The sequence below is a fragment of the Pan troglodytes genome, chromosome Y (assembly GCF_028858775.2).
Source record: "Pan troglodytes isolate AG18354 chromosome Y, NHGRI_mPanTro3-v2.0_pri, whole genome shotgun sequence".
In the NCBI taxonomy this organism is placed as follows: Eukaryota; Metazoa; Chordata; class Mammalia; order Primates; family Hominidae; genus Pan; species Pan troglodytes.
Window position 1 is genome coordinate 6,714,628 of NC_072422.2, and position 19,218 is coordinate 6,733,845.

General features: G+C 46.8%; 2 protein-coding genes across 4 annotated transcripts; both read left to right on the forward strand.

Annotated features, from left to right (window-relative positions):
• Positions 1-456: 456 nt before the first annotated feature.
• On the forward strand, positions 457-3,199 carry LOC129138949 (testis-specific Y-encoded protein 3). 2 transcript variants are annotated; one of them, XM_054677311.2, is made up of 6 exons: positions 457-935; positions 1,543-1,620; positions 1,749-1,860; positions 1,962-2,107; positions 2,214-2,295; positions 2,989-3,199. In XM_054677311.2, the coding sequence occupies exons 1-6, from the start codon at positions 582-584 to the stop codon at positions 3,009-3,011; spliced, it is 795 nt and encodes a 264-aa protein (XP_054533286.1). In that variant the 5' UTR covers positions 457-581; the 3' UTR covers positions 3,012-3,199. The 2 variants fall into 2 exon arrangements, with proteins under 2 accessions (XP_054533286.1, XP_063661091.1); XM_063805021.1 differs by having other exon boundaries at positions 459-935; positions 2,203-2,295.
• Positions 3,200-11,218: 8,019 nt separating this feature from the next.
• Positions 11,219-13,961, forward strand: LOC129138948 (testis-specific Y-encoded protein 3). Of its 2 annotated transcripts, none has more exons than XM_054677310.2 (6): positions 11,219-11,697; positions 12,305-12,382; positions 12,511-12,622; positions 12,724-12,869; positions 12,976-13,057; positions 13,751-13,961. In XM_054677310.2, exons 1-6 carry the CDS (start codon positions 11,344-11,346, stop codon positions 13,771-13,773), a joined length of 795 nt encoding a protein of 264 aa, XP_054533285.1. In that variant the 5' UTR covers positions 11,219-11,343; the 3' UTR covers positions 13,774-13,961. The 2 variants fall into 2 exon arrangements, with proteins under 2 accessions (XP_054533285.1, XP_063661092.1); XM_063805022.1 differs by having other exon boundaries at positions 11,221-11,697; positions 12,965-13,057.
• Positions 13,962-19,218: the final 5,257 nt, after the last annotated feature.

A 19,218-nucleotide genomic window follows, 5' to 3' on the forward strand; every position in this document is an offset into this window, starting at 1 on the left:
CGCCCCGATCACTTCCCCCAGGACACCCCTGCCGCCCTAGCCCCAGGAACCAGAGAGTTTTCTCTGGATCTGCAGTATTACTTCCGTACCATCTACCTGGCCTGCCTAACGAAGAGAGATGTTTCCTGTGTTCGTGACACACAGAGATGTTCATGGCTTGCCACACTGAGGATGTCAGGGCACAGGGCTGCCATGCCCACAATTCCAAAGGCCACGCAGCCCGCGTGTGCCTGGATGCCTAGCTACCCGGCACAAGCTCCAAGGGCTTCTCGGAGGAGGCTTGGGCAGGGAAGGCGGGGGGTGGGGGGCTGGAGATGCAGGCCCGCCAGTGGCTGTGCCGCCCAGGGAGACGCCCACCGCCCTCCCATTGATTGGCCCCGACGGGAGGAAGTCGGCCTGGGTGCGGCCCCTCGGCCCTTCGCGCGCAGTCCCTTAGGGGGCGCCTGGAAGCCCGGCGCATGCGCCCTGAGGGCTCGCTGAGCTACCGGGTGCCATAGAGGCTGCGGCAGGGTTCCTGTGGCGTGGGTCGGGCAGCACAGGCCTTGGTGCGTGCGAGTGCCGAGGAGGGCACCGCCTTCAGGATGGAGGCTGTACAGGAGGGGGCGGCCGGGGTGGAGAGTGAGCAGGCGGCTTTGGGGGAGGAGGCGGTGCTGCTGTTGGATGACATAATGGCGGAGGTGGAGGTGGTGGCGGAGGAGGAGGGCCTCGTGGAGCGGCAGGAGGAGGCCCAGCGGGCACAGCCTGGCCCTGGGCCCATGACCCCAGAGTCTGCACTGGAGGAGCTGCTGGCCGTTCAGGTGGAGCTGGAGCCGGTTAATGCCCAAGCCAGGAAGGCCTTTTCTCGGCAGCGGGAAAAGATGGAGCGGAGGCGCAAGCCCCACCTAGACCGCAGAGGCGCCGTCATCCAGAGCGTCCCTGGCTTCTGGGCCAATGTTGTATCCTTCTCAGTGTTTCTTCGGCCTTTCTAGTGGAGAGGTGCTCTCGGGGAAGTGTAAGTGACCGATGGGCAGCTCGGCGTCGATGTGACTCTTTGGGGAACAAAGGGGAGTTGCCACGGACAAATGTGGCTGCGGAAAGCCACAGCAGGCGTGGGTACTATTGTCCTGCAAGCGGCAGAGAAACCCTTGGTGATGCCGAGCAGCAGACGTTTGGGGCATCTTTTTGAAGAGCAGAAGCGAGTTCAGACCAGAAGAGGTTTTTCGGTGAAGCAAGCTATTTTTAAGGGAGTGTGATTGCTGCCCCTTGCTAGTCCGATCTGGGACTGGGCGTCTTCGGCTCTAAGCAGATTCTGCCACTCCTCAGACACCAGCAAGTCTCTGCAAATCGCGCCTCCCCATGTCAGTGCAGTCAGCCTCAGAATCATACACCCTCTGTGAACACAGGAGGCCTTAGTTTACGGGGAGGGGGAGGTGAAAGGAGATCATACATGGAAGCAGATCTGAGAAATCCCCTACCCCAGCCTCTGGGTGCGCTTAGGCCTTCTTCCCTGCTGCTCGTCGCTTTCCCTTCCATCGTGTATAAAGTCTCTTTGACCTAAATCAGATTGCAAACCACCCCCAGATGTCAGCCCTGATCACTGACGAAGATGAAGACATGCTGAGCTACATGGTCAGCCTGGAGGTGAGGCCAGGAAGACTGAGGCTAGAGGGTTTAGCGGGGGAGGGTAAGGGAAATAATTCATTCCTGTAAGCAAGAGTGAGCACCTCACCCGAAAACGTATTTAAGCTTTCTCCACCTTGTCCTGACAGGTGGAAGAAGAGAAGCATCCTGTTCATCTCTGCAAGATCATGTTGTTCTTTCGGAGTAACCCCTACTTCCAGAATGAAGTGATTACCAAGGAATATCTGGTGAACATCACAGGTGACAGGTGGCTCCCAGGATGGGTAGTGGAAGGAAGATGGCGGGTGGATCATTGCCGACGTGATCCAGCCCCCTTCCCACAAAAACTCCTGTCTCTGTAGAATACAGGGCTTCTCATTCCACTCCAATTGAGTGGTATCCGTATTATGAAGTGGAGGCCTATCGCCGCAGACACCACAGCAGCAGCCTTAACTTCTTCAACTGGTTCTCTGACCACAACTTCGCAGGATCTAACAAGATTGCTGAGGTGAGTCCTCACTGGGAAACATGAGAAATGACCCCGTGTGTTCCCAGCTGCTTGGGTCACCTTTCTGAGCCCTGATGAGGCCTTTCCCGATTGAGTCCCCTGACAGATCCTATGTAAGGAGCTGTGGCGCAATCCCCTGCAATACTACAAGAGGATGAAGCCACCTGAAGAGGGAACAGAGACGTCAGGTGAGCCGTTAGTTGGGACTGGAGCTGTTTGATGCCTAGTATAAGGGGGTTGATGCACCTGCCTATTCAGGGAGCCTGGGTGCTCATTTCAGAAATGTAGAAATTGAGGCTCCTTTGGTACATGTAGAAATTCCTTGAGAGGAAGACAGAGAGTGACAGAATCCAGGACGTTCATGGCATTGGGCTGAAAAGGCACATTAGAGACTTCACGCAAAGCAGGTGATAGCTGTGGAGTCTTAAGCCCAGTGAAGAATCGTCCATTTCCAGAATCAATGAGGAGTAAAGCTGAAAATCATTCAGTTCAGTCTGTGGCACTTGATTCCATGGCTGTGAACCCCTCCGGCAGTCATCCTACCAACCCCATAAGATTGGGCTCCCTGAATGTGCGTCCTGATCATCCTTGCCCCAAACCACAAAGGACTGTTTAGATTGATGGATTTCCTTAAGCTGTTGCCCCATCAGACTTCTGTGTGCTTTTAGGGTACAGTGCATCTTGTTAGCTGACTCCCCTCACAGACAATACTGGGAATGGGGCAGGGATTGCGCAGAACAGTTTGTAACACGTGGTAGGAGGAAGTTTAAGGGATCACAAATGGGGAAGGGATATCCTTTTCTCAGCGGGCCCCACAATTGAAACATTTCAAGGTATGGCTCAGAGAAAATGCGTTTTAACGTGAGTTTGTGTTTCTCTAGGGGACTCCCAGTTGTTGAGTTGAATATGATGGAGCATCAGATTTTACCTAATACAGCAGAACTCCTAAAAAGTTACAACAGTATGCAGGACGGCAGTACTCAGCATGGTCTTATGCACAGGAACTAAAGGAAAAAGAGATCGAGTCACCAGAAATCAGGAAGAGGGGGTAAATTTGGATTGTATGGAATGAAAAATAAACATTCTCAAGGATGTGTGACTCTGTGTCTGTGTGTGTGTGTGAGTGTGTCTTTGTGTTTGTGTGTGTGTGTGTATGTTTATCCACTTTATTCGGGTGTGAAAGTGAATTGATCCATCCACGTGCTTTATTCTCTTCATGGAAATTACCAGTCTGCGTTGGAGCTGGGCCTCTAAAGTTGTAGAGTGAATGGGTGTGGGATGTGTTGGGATTCTTCCTACAGGACAGAGTGGGGGAGGTAAAAGCAAAAGACAGCTTAGTTGGAGGCTGACTTCATCCTGTGGAAGCAGAGATAGTTCAAGGAATGGGGTTACTGGGTTTCCAGGTCCCAGTTTGCTGGGACCTCCAAAATCCTTCATTTTGAGTATCATCATACACAATAGATAAGCACAGGATGATGGAAATCTTAAAGTTCGCTTTCGTGTTGAATCCACATGTTCTTTCAAAGGTGAATGCATAATCCTTTTCTGGGACAATCAGCCTCTCAGGACTTCTGAAACATCAACGTGAGAAGAAATGGGCATGTAAGGTGTATGGAGGGACTGTGGGAAAGGTGACAGAGGCATGTGGGAAGGCATTCAGGATACGCTTTTGGCATAGATGACTACGGGAAAAGACAAACTTACAGAAGTGAGGGGAAAGGGCGTGGATTAGTGGAATATAAGATTGTTGGAGAATCCATCCAGGGACTCTCTTGTCACTTGATGACCCTGGATATGGACACTCTTGTGGATGTTTACATCTTTAGTTGGGTTAAGCTTTTCTCCAAGATTCTATGTTAGGTGAGGAGCCCATAACGTATGTAGCTAACAACACTACGAGTGCATTTTGTGCTCTTGCAAAGTCTAGTGAGTCTCTATATTCTCCCTCGTGATTGGCACTGCAGATTGTTTCTGGAGCCCAGGGCCCTTTAATTTTCTGTGGCCTCTTCAGCATACTTTGCCTAAGGTTTAGAATGTAAAGCAAATATAGTTGTAGAGTATGTGTTGCAAGCCTCACACAGGAGGACAAAACATACAGCTTTCATTCGCGAGTGGGAGGCTGCTTCCCAGGAACACCTGTGTCTATGCACAAGACAAGGGGTTGCCTCTGTCAAGGATGGGGCAGGAGGATTTCAGTGTCGGAGGCAGAACTTTCTTTCCTGTTCCCAGATGAAAGAGTTCCAACATGAGCATCCATGTTGACCACACGCTAATAGAGTGCTAACATTCCTGTCCCGTATAGACTCTTGTCAGCACAGCTTCTGTGAGAAGAGCTATGTTGTTTCAGGGAAGAGGGTTTGACAGTCAAAGTTCCTGAATCTGTTGTGGTGCCTTCAGTATGCATTCTACCCCTTCTGCTCGGTATCAAAGCAGTTGAGCTTTGAAAATCTATCGCCCGGTTTTGTCCCTGCTCCTATGCAGACAGCTGAAGCTGTGGAGCGGGAGTCTTGTCCTCCCTGACTACCGTCCCCCTGACCCACAAACACAGGAGAAACACGTTTTCTAAGCAAATTATTCTGAAAACAGTCGGAACTCTTTGGCCCCCTCAAGCTGCCCTCTATCCTACTGTGTGCATGTCAAAGACACTGTGGTCCAGTACGGTATCCGTATAGTGGCAATGGGGCAACAGATTGGTGTGTGCACTCTGCGCAACTCAGATTAGGAAACGTCTGGGGACTTGCCTATAACGAGGTCGTCTTAAAATGCGTTTCCCCAAATTTAATGCATAGGAAAATGTTGAGGAAAGGGTCTTGCAATGATTTTTCTAGGAGGTAAATAGATAAGAAAATGACCGTAAATGGATGCCAGGACTGGTTTTGGAGCTAGCCTGTTTTAAAGTGGTGGTAGGGGAGGAGCTTTTTCCAAGGCAGGCAGCAAACCAGGAACTGTCTACAATGGATGGGCGTGCCATGGGTTGGTGGCTCAGCCATATTGCCACCCCACCGAGTGAATGCAGCAGACTGGGCTTCTTCCTTGAGTCCTACGTGCAATTCAGTCTAGTGATTTCACATGAGATCCCTTCTTCTGGTATTATCACAGATCGTGCTGAATTATAAAGGCTGTGTAACACTTCTTCCACTGAATATCCGTGCACGTGGGCCACAGATGCTAAGGGCACTGACAAATTTGCATTGTGCCTCAGTAACTCGGAAGCACATCTGTGATTTGTACCGACAGGGACTTGGTGTCTTTTCATGTTTAAACTACCACGTGTGTGTTTCTGGTTGTGTATGTTTATTTCTCTGTGCGAGTTTGTATATTTTCTCTGACTCCACCTAGGTCTCCGTGGTTCCGATATTTTTCCACACTCCCTGCGGCAATTTGCACGTGCCTATCTCTACAACCATTGTAGACTTTGTATCTGTGTCTTTGAACATCTATCAGTCTCTCTCCCTTCCTTTTTTCCTTTCCTTCCTTTACACCCCTCCTTTCATCCTTCCCTTACTTCCCCAACACACGCTCTCCATCTGTATCGTCTATCTTTCTATTCTCTCTCTGGGTTTACTTTCTAATTCTGAATTCAAGGGCATTGAATTGAAAAGAAGCACTCTTTGTACTTTTATGTCTTTTAACTCATTTGGGGAATTTGGCGTGTTATTATTTACAGTGTTCTCTCTGCCCTTTCTCATTGTTCTCCCCAGCTGGGGCTGTTATTATGTGAAAGCTGGTTTCCTTCATCAGATCGCATAGGCTCTGATGATGTTTCGTTTATTTTGATTCTCCTCACACTACATAGTTTTAATTTACCTAATGTGACTGTTTTTTGTTTGTTTTCCGAGAATGGGTCTTACTCTGTCTTCTAGGTTGGACAGCAGCCCCACGATCTCAGCCCACTGCAGCCCAGGCACCACACACCCATGTGATCCTCTCAACTCAGACTCTCACACACCTGGCAGTACAGATGCATGCCACCCCTCCAAGCTATGTACCAATTAACTAAATACTTACTTTTTGAATGTGGGTCCATGTTGCCCCAGGCTCATCTGGAACTCCTGAGTGCAGGCAATCCTCCCACCTCAGCTTACCAAAGTGCTGGGATGACAGGTGTAACCCATGGACCTGCCATGGCTTTGTGTTTTTTACTTTTTTCTTCCTCCTCCTCACGTCTTGTTTTGAAACATGCACTGAAGGTTTCAATTCATGGACTATAGTCTCTGTGCCTGGAATTTCTATCTTTCAACTCATCATCAGCATTCATAGGGATTTTCATATATATACACACATATATAAAAATACATATATACACACATATATACGTATATGCATGTATATACGTATATATGCACATTTATATACGTATATACATGTATATATTATATATATACATGTACACAAATGTATTTATTTCTCAAGTTACCAAAAGGCTTGCATTCTTTCCTGTGCCATGAAAAAGACTTTGCTAGAAAAGAAAAGCACTGCTTTATAATACAATATTTTATTTGCATTTATTTTGTTAAGGCATTTTAAAAATTGTAGGTTTAATTTAAAAATGTCATATGAAATGATACATATTTACCACTTAAGGCGTGATGTTCAACAGGTCATATACATTCTGCATTGGATACATCCAGCCAATCAACATATGTGTGACCTCACATAGTTGTCATTTTTGTTGTGAAAAAACATGGCATGCACTGTATTCAAATATTTTTAGAGAAAGAATATGTTACCACTAGTTATAGTGAGCATGCTGAAGAAAATATTTTTAACCTACTCCTCCTTTATAACTAGAAGTATGAGTTCTTCATCCAGCATCTCGTCAGTGCACCCTCTTCACCGCAGTCTTTGGAGTCTTACTTCTCTGAAGTCCGCTTTTTTGATTTCATATAAGAATGAGATCATGTGCTATTTTCCTTTCTGATACCTGGCTTATGTCACTTAACAGAATGGCATGCACACATTCAGCAGATTCCCATAGTCAACATATTTCCATTGCGCATACGTGTTTTTGCTGCATTTTTAAATCCATTTATCAATGGAGGGACACTCAGGTTGCTTCCGTATTTTGGCTACAGCAAAAACGTAATGAGTGCAGCAATAATTGCATGGGTGCACGCACCACTTCAACATACTGATCTGTGTACTAGTGGGCGTGCCCGGGTATTCTGATTTGCTGGATCATATAGTGGGTGGTTCTACTTGTAGATTTCTGAAGACTGTTTATACTTAAATAAGAGCCATAAAGCTTCTTTAATGCCAGCACTAATTTACATTCTCCCCAAAAGTGAGCAGGGAATTCGTTTTCTCTGCATCCTCACCAGAGATTAGGGTTTTCTTTTCTTTCTTTTTTGTTTGACTTTCGGATAATATGCATTCTGACTGAAGTGAGAAGAAATCTCATTGTGTTTTTGATTTGCATTTTCGTGATGGATTGGGGATACTGAGGACCTTTTAGTGTGTCTTCTGGGCAACTGTATGTCTCAGTTTCACAAATGAGTCTTCGCAGCCTTCGCCCATTTGTTTTCATGCTATTGAGTTGTTGGGAGTTCCTTCTGTACTGTGACTATTCAATCATTGCTCCCATCCTGTAGGATGCCCCTTCTGTATGTTGAGTTTTCTATGGTGTGGTGAAGCACTTTAGTTTGCTATGATTCCAATCTCTGTTTTTGATGGCGTTTACTGTGTTCTTGCAGTCACTTTGAGACCATCATTGCACACACGGACGCCATGGAGCTTCTTCCTTGTGATCTCTTCTGCTATTTTTATCGTTTCAGATCTGACACTGGAGTTTGGTGATAAATAATCCACTTGTAAAATCCTTTGTGTGGCTATTCAGATTTCCCCAACCTAGTTTATAGAAGATACTTGATTTTGCATTGGGCGTTCTTGCTTCTTTGGGTAAAGGCGGTGAGCTGCAAATGCAGTGACTGAGTTCTGGGCTCCTGTTGTTTTTCCTGAGCTCTAGTCTCTGCTTTTCTGCCAGTGCTATTGTATTTTGGTACAAAAAGTTTTGTAGTAGTATATCATGAAGTTAGGTAGTGTGGTGGCTCCAGCTTTGTGCTTTTTACTGGATTGCTCTGGGTTTTCAGGATCTTCTGCCATTTCATAGCAAATTTGGGATTCCCAGATTGTTTTTCTAAGAAGATTGTGTCATTGATATTTTTACAGGGGTTGTATAGCATCTGAGGATGCCTCCGGTAGTAGTGATGTCAATGCCGTTTAGACAATGTGCGTGTTTGTGTGCACATGCTCAGGGCCAAGAGACACTGGGTGTCCTCACCAATACTGAGGTGGGCCTTAATATCCAGGCAGATTGCCTTCTGGAAACACACAGAATGTCCTGTTCTGTTTTGCCGTCTCTTCACATTTCCTCCCCTGTGAGCCCTGTGTGGTCCTCCAGATTCCCTGTGCGGTGGCCTGCCTTTTTTGGGGTGGGGAGTTGGTGGGTGAATGAGGATGGCGGAGGGAAGCAAGCATGTCAGTGGAGCGTGGTGTCATCCAAACGGTACTTAGCAGGCCTGGGAGAGTCATTCTGGGAGGACGCAGACCTAGACAGGCCTCAGGTGGGCATCTGTGTGGAGGGTGAGAGATCCCTGGTTGAGCCCAAACTGAACCCCAGGTAGAAGCAAGCCTCAGGACAGGGAAGTAGCTAGCAAGGGATGATGAGGCAGCTATCCCTTGATCCTGGCTTCCCACCCATTGACCTTAGCTGCTTATGCCTATTAAGCAGATTACGGTTCCCCCATCGTGAAATGTGGGTACCACAGTTCCCTGATGGGCATTTCTCCACCAGCCCATGATGGCCTGAGTTTCCTTACTGCAGTCTCCTCCCTGAGCCTTGGCTTCTCTATGTGTGTCCTACCTCCAGGACCCACAGGCCTCTCAACCCCCAGCCCTGGGCTGCTTCCCTAGCCTCTTCTCTGCTCCCTCCCTGAGGGCCTAACTCCCTTGGGTAGTGCTGCAGAATATAGAGCCACAGGCCCTGGCTGATGATCTGGTGGACTGGGCAAATTGGCCGTGACAGGTCAGGTTCTGGTTCAAAGCCAATTCCTCCGATGCCAAGGAATGTCGAAGAAGGTCCTTTGCGTTGATGCCCCATAGCTGCCCCACCTCAGCAATCGTGCCGTAACCTGGGCCGTCACAGTCAGACAACCAGCTGAAGAAGCTCAGGCAGTGACCTGCGGGAAACTCGGGCTTTCACTTGCATGACCCTGGAACCACTGGACTGCAGTGGAGCCAGTCGCCCTGTATCCTGGAGGGAGACGAGTCAGGAAGGCTCACGCCAGGCCCAGCTTCCGAGGTACTACCCCCTCTACTCCTCATGGAGGATGCCAATGCAATACTCCTTAGTCATCACTTTGTTTCCGAAGTAAATGTTGTGATGAAAGGCAAACTTCTTCCTACCACTTGTATTCAGGGTGGCCGAGTTCCTCCACCTGCCTGTCCAAGAAGGAGAAACAGGGCTGTGAAGGGGCAATTTCATCTAGGTGGGCAGAGGTGGCATTCTAGCCGGGGTGAAGCATGCGTTTCCCCTTCCCAGCTTTCCCGCTGAGACACACCTGAGCCCCAGAAGGACCTCAACCAGACCAGGACCGTAGCACCCTCCCCCAGACCCAGGCTTTCCATCCTGACCTGCAAATCCAACATGCAGCTCTGAAGGACTTTCTCATGGTTTCTGAGCTCCTTGCTCTCACCAGAAAGAATCAGAACTTTTAAAGTGTTCTTTACGCCAACTTAAATTTTTCATTTGGACTACCTCATGTTTTGGATGAGGCATGTATTTTTACATTTATTTTCACCCTTATTGTACCTCTATGATAAACTGCTTGCTTACATTCATACCATAATTATGTCTCAGGTTACTTGTCTGTTCCTAAAGATTCACTGAAACAAAGAATTGCATATATGCTTGTATCTTTCAGCAACCGTATGTCAGATAGCACTGCACATTACTGCAGACATCGCATATACAGGTCCAAAGGTAGATGAAGAAGAAGAAAGCAAGCTTGAAACTCTATACATTCCTAAAAGCATATCAGAAACTCACAAATAACAGTGAAATCAAAGAATGATCCCAGCCAATTCCATTACATACCTAGACTGAAATATGAAACTTCAAAGAAAAGACAGATTAGAACTTTGGGTTTGTAAAAATTTTCCTAAATAGGTATAAGTATTGGAAACTTTGTCTCACTAGAAAACGTAAACAAAAATCCATGTTTTTCATGTTTGTAAATATACATAGTTTTATATCCATCAGTTATGACATGCAAGAAGTAATAAAGTGGAAGTACAATAAAATGATATATGGAACTTCCTCAGTCTTAAAATATTCCATGGAGACTGTCAATTTTATGAAAACTATAAAGAATGCTTCATGAAACTACATTGTACAGTGCCATTTACTATTTTACGTACATTTGAAATAATCAACAATTAAAGGGAATACATCAACATTATTTAATACGATTAACGTTATTTTTCTTGAGTAATCCTGTTGAAATTAAGGATTTTAAATAAAACATTAAAAACAAATTATATTGACTGCTTTCAGCTTTGGATGAAATCATACTTGTGTATTTGTAGTAATGGGAAGCATAACTTTCTCCTCACAATTAATCTTTTATAAGGCAGGCGACTTTCCTCCCACGTGCCCGCCCCGATCACTTCCCCCAGGACACCCCTGCCGCCCTAGCCCCAGGAACCAGAGAGTTTTCTCTGGATCTGCAGTATTACTTCCGTACCATCTACCTGGCCTGCCTAACGAAGAGAGATGTTTCCTGTGTTCGTGACACACAGAGATGTTCATGGCTTGCCACACTGAGGATGTCAGGGCACAGGGCTGCCATGCCCACAATTCCAAAGGCCACGCAGCCCGCGTGTGCCTGGATGCCTAGCTACCCGGCACAAGCTCCAAGGGCTTCTCGGAGGAGGCTTGGGCAGGGAAGGCGGGGGGTGGGGGGCTGGAGATGCAGGCCCGCCAGTGGCTGTGCCGCCCAGGGAGACGCCCACCGCCCTCCCATTGATTGGCCCCGACGGGAGGAAGTCGGCCTGGGTGCGGCCCCTCGGCCCTTCGCGCGCAGTCCCTTAGGGGGCGCCTGGAAGCCCGGCGCATGCGCCCTGAGGGCTCGCTGAGCTACCGGGTGCCATAGAGGCTGCGGCAGGGTTCCTGTGGCGTGGGTCGGGCAGCACAGGCCTTGGTGCGTGCGAGTGCCGAGGAGGGCACCGCCTTCAGGATGGAGGCTGTACAGGAGGGGGCGGCCGGGGTGGAGAGTGAGCAGGCGGCTTTGGGGGAGGAGGCGGTGCTGCTGTTGGATGACATAATGGCGGAGGTGGAGGTGGTGGCGGAGGAGGAGGGCCTCGTGGAGCGGCAGGAGGAGGCCCAGCGGGCACAGCCTGGCCCTGGGCCCATGACCCCAGAGTCTGCACTGGAGGAGCTGCTGGCCGTTCAGGTGGAGCTGGAGCCGGTTAATGCCCAAGCCAGGAAGGCCTTTTCTCGGCAGCGGGAAAAGATGGAGCGGAGGCGCAAGCCCCACCTAGACCGCAGAGGCGCCGTCATCCAGAGCGTCCCTGGCTTCTGGGCCAATGTTGTATCCTTCTCAGTGTTTCTTCGGCCTTTCTAGTGGAGAGGTGCTCTCGGGGAAGTGTAAGTGACCGATGGGCAGCTCGGCGTCGATGTGACTCTTTGGGGAACAAAGGGGAGTTGCCACGGACAAATGTGGCTGCGGAAAGCCACAGCAGGCGTGGGTACTATTGTCCTGCAAGCGGCAGAGAAACCCTTGGTGATGCCGAGCAGCAGACGTTTGGGGCATCTTTTTGAAGAGCAGAAGCGAGTTCAGACCAGAAGAGGTTTTTCGGTGAAGCAAGCTATTTTTAAGGGAGTGTGATTGCTGCCCCTTGCTAGTCCGATCTGGGACTGGGCGTCTTCGGCTCTAAGCAGATTCTGCCACTCCTCAGACACCAGCAAGTCTCTGCAAATCGCGCCTCCCCATGTCAGTGCAGTCAGCCTCAGAATCATACACCCTCTGTGAACACAGGAGGCCTTAGTTTACGGGGAGGGGGAGGTGAAAGGAGATCATACATGGAAGCAGATCTGAGAAATCCCCTACCCCAGCCTCTGGGTGCGCTTAGGCCTTCTTCCCTGCTGCTCGTCGCTTTCCCTTCCATCGTGTATAAAGTCTCTTTGACCTAAATCAGATTGCAAACCACCCCCAGATGTCAGCCCTGATCACTGACGAAGATGAAGACATGCTGAGCTACATGGTCAGCCTGGAGGTGAGGCCAGGAAGACTGAGGCTAGAGGGTTTAGCGGGGGAGGGTAAGGGAAATAATTCATTCCTGTAAGCAAGAGTGAGCACCTCACCCGAAAACGTATTTAAGCTTTCTCCACCTTGTCCTGACAGGTGGAAGAAGAGAAGCATCCTGTTCATCTCTGCAAGATCATGTTGTTCTTTCGGAGTAACCCCTACTTCCAGAATGAAGTGATTACCAAGGAATATCTGGTGAACATCACAGGTGACAGGTGGCTCCCAGGATGGGTAGTGGAAGGAAGATGGCGGGTGGATCATTGCCGACGTGATCCAGCCCCCTTCCCACAAAAACTCCTGTCTCTGTAGAATACAGGGCTTCTCATTCCACTCCAATTGAGTGGTATCCGTATTATGAAGTGGAGGCCTATCGCCGCAGACACCACAGCAGCAGCCTTAACTTCTTCAACTGGTTCTCTGACCACAACTTCGCAGGATCTAACAAGATTGCTGAGGTGAGTCCTCACTGGGAAACATGAGAAATGACCCCGTGTGTTCCCAGCTGCTTGGGTCACCTTTCTGAGCCCTGATGAGGCCTTTCCCGATTGAGTCCCCTGACAGATCCTATGTAAGGAGCTGTGGCGCAATCCCCTGCAATACTACAAGAGGATGAAGCCACCTGAAGAGGGAACAGAGACGTCAGGTGAGCCGTTAGTTGGGACTGGAGCTGTTTGATGCCTAGTATAAGGGGGTTGATGCACCTGCCTATTCAGGGAGCCTGGGTGCTCATTTCAGAAATGTAGAAATTGAGGCTCCTTTGGTACATGTAGAAATTCCTTGAGAGGAAGACAGAGAGTGACAGAATCCAGGACGTTCATGGCATTGGGCTGAAAAGGCACATTAGAGACTTCACGCAAAGCAGGTGATAGCTGTGGAGTCTTAAGCCCAGTGAAGAATCGTCCATTTCCAGAATCAATGAGGAGTAAAGCTGAAAATCATTCAGTTCAGTCTGTGGCACTTGATTCCATGGCTGTGAACCCCTCCGGCAGTCATCCTACCAACCCCATAAGATTGGGCTCCCTGAATGTGCGTCCTGATCATCCTTGCCCCAAACCACAAAGGACTGTTTAGATTGATGGATTTCCTTAAGCTGTTGCCCCATCAGACTTCTGTGTGCTTTTAGGGTACAGTGCATCTTGTTAGCTGACTCCCCTCACAGACAATACTGGGAATGGGGCAGGGATTGCGCAGAACAGTTTGTAACACGTGGTAGGAGGAAGTTTAAGGGATCACAAATGGGGAAGGGATATCCTTTTCTCAGCGGGCCCCACAATTGAAACATTTCAAGGTATGGCTCAGAGAAAATGCGTTTTAACGTGAGTTTGTGTTTCTCTAGGGGACTCCCAGTTGTTGAGTTGAATATGATGGAGCATCAGATTTTACCTAATACAGCAGAACTCCTAAAAAGTTACAACAGTATGCAGGACGGCAGTACTCAGCATGGTCTTATGCACAGGAACTAAAGGAAAAAGAGATCGAGTCACCAGAAATCAGGAAGAGGGGGTAAATTTGGATTGTATGGAATGAAAAATAAACATTCTCAAGGATGTGTGACTCTGTGTCTGTGTGTGTGTGTGAGTGTGTCTTTGTGTTTGTGTGTGTGTGTGTATGTTTATCCACTTTATTCGGGTGTGAAAGTGAATTGATCCATCCACGTGCTTTATTCTCTTCATGGAAATTACCAGTCTGCGTTGGAGCTGGGCCTCTAAAGTTGTAGAGTGAATGGGTGTGGGATGTGTTGGGATTCTTCCTACAGGACAGAGTGGGGGAGGTAAAAGCAAAAGACAGCTTAGTTGGAGGCTGACTTCATCCTGTGGAAGCAGAGATAGTTCAAGGAATGGGGTTACTGGGTTTCCAGGTCCCAGTTTGCTGGGACCTCCAAAATCCTTCATTTTGAGTATCATCATACACAATAGATAAGCACAGGATGATGGAAATCTTAAAGTTCGCTTTCGTGTTGAATCCACATGTTCTTTCAAAGGTGAATGCATAATCCTTTTCTGGGACAATCAGCCTCTCAGGACTTCTGAAACATCAACGTGAGAAGAAATGGGCATGTAAGGTGTATGGAGGGACTGTGGGAAAGGTGACAGAGGCATGTGGGAAGGCATTCAGGATACGCTTTTGGCATAGATGACTACGGGAAAAGACAAACTTACAGAAGTGAGGGGAAAGGGCGTGGATTAGTGGAATATAAGATTGTTGGAGAATCCATCCAGGGACTCTCTTGTCACTTGATGACCCTGGATATGGACACTCTTGTGGATGTTTACATCTTTAGTTGGGTTAAGCTTTTCTCCAAGATTCTATGTTAGGTGAGGAGCCCATAACGTATGTAGCTAACAACACTACGAGTGCATTTTGTGCTCTTGCAAAGTCTAGTGAGTCTCTATATTCTCCCTCGTGATTGGCACTGCAGATTGTTTCTGGAGCCCAGGGCCCTTTAATTTTCTGTGGCCTCTTCAGCATACTTTGCCTAAGGTTTAGAATGTAAAGCAAATATAGTTGTAGAGTATGTGTTGCAAGCCTCACACAGGAGGACAAAACATACAGCTTTCATTCGCGAGTGGGAGGCTGCTTCCCAGGAACACCTGTGTCTATGCACAAGACAAGGGGTTGCCTCTGTCAAGGATGGGGCAGGAGGATTTCAGTGTCGGAGGCAGAACTTTCTTTCCTGTTCCCAGATGAAAGAGTTCCAACATGAGCATCCATGTTGACCACACGCTAATAGAGTGCTAACATTCCTGTCCCGTATAGACTCTTGTCAGCACAGCTTCTGTGAGAAGAGCTATGTTGTTTCAGGGAAGAGGGTTTGACAGTCAAAGTTCCTGAATCTGTTGTGGTGCCTTCAGTATGCATTCTACCCCTTCTGCTCGGTATCAAAGCAGTTGAGCTTTGAAAATCTATCGCCCGGTTTTGTCCCTGCTCCTATGCAGACAGCTGAAGCTGTGGAGCGGGAGTCTTGTCCTCCCTGACTACCGTCCCCCTGACCCACAAACACAGGAGAAACACGTTTTCTAAGCAAATTATTCTGAAAACAGTCGGAACTCTTTGGCCCCCTCAAGCTGCCCTCTATCCTACTGTGTGCATGTCAAAGACACTGTGGTCCAGTACGGTATCCGTATAGTGGCAATGGGGCAACAGATTGGTGTGTGCACTCTGCGCAACTCAGATTAGGAAACGTCTGGGGACTTGCCTATAACGAGGTCGTCTTAAAATGCGTTTCCCCAAATTTAATGCATAGGAAAATGTTGAGGAAAGGGTCTTGCAATGATTTTTCTAGGAGGTAAATAGATAAGAAAATGACCGTAAATGGATGCCAGGACTGGTTTTGGAGCTAGCCTGTTTTAAAGTGGTGGTAGGGGAGGAGCTTTTTCCAAGGCAGGCAGCAAACCAGGAACTGTCTACAATGGATGGGCGTGCCATGGGTTGGTGGCTCAGCCATATTGCCACCCCACCGAGTGAATGCAGCAGACTGGGCTTCTTCCTTGAGTCCTACGTGCAATTCAGTCTAGTGATTTCACATGAGATCCCTTCTTCTGGTATTATCACAGATCGTGCTGAATTATAAAGGCTGTGTAACACTTCTTCCACTGAATATCCGTGCACGTGGGCCACAGATGCTAAGGGCACTGACAAATTTGCATTGTGCCTCAGTAACTCGGAAGCACATCTGTGATTTGTACCGACAGGGACTTGGTGTCTTTTCATGTTTAAACTACCACGTGTGTGTTTCTGGTTGTGTATGTTTATTTCTCTGTGCGAGTTTGTATATTTTCTCTGACTCCACCTAGGTCTCCGTGGTTCCGATATTTTTCCACACTCCCTGCGGCAATTTGCACGTGCCTATCTCTACAACCATTGTAGACTTTGTATCTGTGTCTTTGAACATCTATCAGTCTCTCTCCCTTCCTTTTTTCCTTTCCTTCCTTTACACCCCTCCTTTCATCCTTCCCTTACTTCCCCAACACACGCTCTCCATCTGTATCGTCTATCTTTCTATTCTCTCTCTGGGTTTACTTTCTAATTCTGAATTCAAGGGCATTGAATTGAAAAGAAGCACTCTTTGTACTTTTATGTCTTTTAACTCATTTGGGGAATTTGGCGTGTTATTATTTACAGTGTTCTCTCTGCCCTTTCTCATTGTTCTCCCCAGCTGGGGCTGTTATTATGTGAAAGCTGGTTTCCTTCATCAGATCGCATAGGCTCTGATGATGTTTCGTTTATTTTGATTCTCCTCACACTACATAGTTTTAATTTACCTAATGTGACTGTTTTTTGTTTGTTTTCCGAGAATGGGTCTTACTCTGTCTTCTAGGTTGGACAGCAGCCCCACGATCTCAGCCCACTGCAGCCCAGGCACCACACACCCATGTGATCCTCTCAACTCAGACTCTCACACACCTGGCAGTACAGATGCATGCCACCCCTCCAAGCTATGTACCAATTAACTAAATACTTACTTTTTGAATGTGGGTCCATGTTGCCCCAGGCTCATCTGGAACTCCTGAGTGCAGGCAATCCTCCCACCTCAGCTTACCAAAGTGCTGGGATGACAGGTGTAACCCATGGACCTGCCATGGCTTTGTGTTTTTTACTTTTTTCTTCCTCCTCCTCACGTCTTGTTTTGAAACATGCACTGAAGGTTTCAATTCATGGACTATAGTCTCTGTGCCTGGAATTTCTATCTTTCAACTCATCATCAGCATTCATAGGGATTTTCATATATATACACACATATATAAAAATACATATATACACACATATATACGTATATGCATGTATATACGTATATATGCACATTTATATACGTATATACATGTATATATTATATATATACATGTACACAAATGTATTTATTTCTCAAGTTACCAAAAGGCTTGCATTCTTTCCTGTGCCATGAAAAAGACTTTGCTAGAAAAGAAAAGCACTGCTTTATAATACAATATTTTATTTGCATTTATTTTGTTAAGGCATTTTAAAAATTGTAGGTTTAATTTAAAAATGTCATATGAAATGATACATATTTACCACTTAAGGCGTGATGTTCAACAGGTCATATACATTCTGCATTGGATACATCCAGCCAATCAACATATGTGTGACCTCACATAGTTGTCATTTTTGTTGTGAAAAAACATGGCATGCACTGTATTCAAATATTTTTAGAGAAAGAATATGTTACCACTAGTTATAGTGAGCATGCTGAAGAAAATATTTTTAACCTACTCCTCCTTTATAACTAGAAGTATGAGTTCTTCATCCAGCATCTCGTCAGTGCACCCTCTTCACCGCAGTCTTTGGAGTCTTACTTCTCTGAAGTCCGCTTTTTTGATTTCATATAAGAATGAGATCATGTGCTATTTTCCTTTCTGATACCTGGCTTATGTCACTTAACAGAATGGCATGCACACATTCAGCAGATTCCCATAGTCAACATATTTCCATTGCGCATACGTGTTTTTGCTGCATTTTTAAATCCATTTATCAATGGAGGGACACTCAGGTTGCTTCCGTATTTTGGCTACAGCAAAAACGTAATGAGTGCAGCAATAATTGCATGGGTGCACGCACCACTTCAACATACTGATCTGTGTACTAGTGGGCGTGCCCGGGTATTCTGATTTGCTGGATCATATAGTGGGTGGTTCTACTTGTAGATTTCTGAAGACTGTTTATACTTAAATAAGAGCCATAAAGCTTCTTTAATGCCAGCACTAATTTACATTCTCCCCAAAAGTGAGCAGGGAATTCGTTTTCTCTGCATCCTCACCAGAGATTAGGGTTTTCTTTTCTTTCTTTTTTGTTTGACTTTCGGATAATATGCATTCTGACTGAAGTGAGAAGAAATCTCATTGTGTTTTTGATTTGCATTTTCGTGATGGATTGGGGATACTGAGGACCTTTTAGTGTGTCTTCTGGGCAACTGTATGTCTCAGTTTCACAAATGAGTCTTCGCAGCCTTCGCCCATTTGTTTTCATGCTATTGAGTTGTTGGGAGTTCCTTCTGTACTGTGACTATTCAATCATTGCTCCCATCCTGTAGGATGCCCCTTCTGTATGTTGAGTTTTCTATGGTGTGGTGAAGCACTTTAGTTTGCTATGATTCCAATCTCTGTTTTTGATGGCGTTTACTGTGTTCTTGCAGTCACTTTGAGACCATGATTGCACACACGGACGCCATGGAGCTTCTTCCTTGTGATCTCTTCTGCTATTTTTATCGTTTCAGATCTGACACTGGAGTTTGGTGATAAATAATCCACTTGTAAAATCCTTTGTGTGGCTATTCAGATTTCCCCAACCTAGTTTATAGAAGATACTTGATTTTGCATTGGGCGTTCTTGCTTCTTTGGGTAAAGGCGGTGAGCTGCAAATGCAGTGACTGAGTTCTGGGCTCCTGTTGTTTTTCCTGAGCTCTAGTCTCTGCTTTTCTGCCAGTGCTATTGTATTTTGGTACAAAAAGTTTTGTAGTAGTATATCATGAAGTTAGGTAGTGTGGTGGCTCCAGCTTTGTGCTTTTTACTGGATTGCTCTGGGTTTTCAGGATCTTCTGCCATTTCATAGCAAATTTGGGATTCCCAGATTGTTTTTCTAAGAAGATTGTGTCATTGATATTTTTACAGGGGTTGTATAGCATCTGAGGATGCCTCCGGTAGTAGTGATGTCAATGCCGTTTAGACAATGTGCGTGTTTGTGTGCACATGCTCAGGGCCAAGAGACACTGGGTGTCCTCACCAATACTGAGGTGGGCCTTAATATCCAGGCAGATTGCCTTCTGGAAACACACAGAATGTCCTGTTCTGT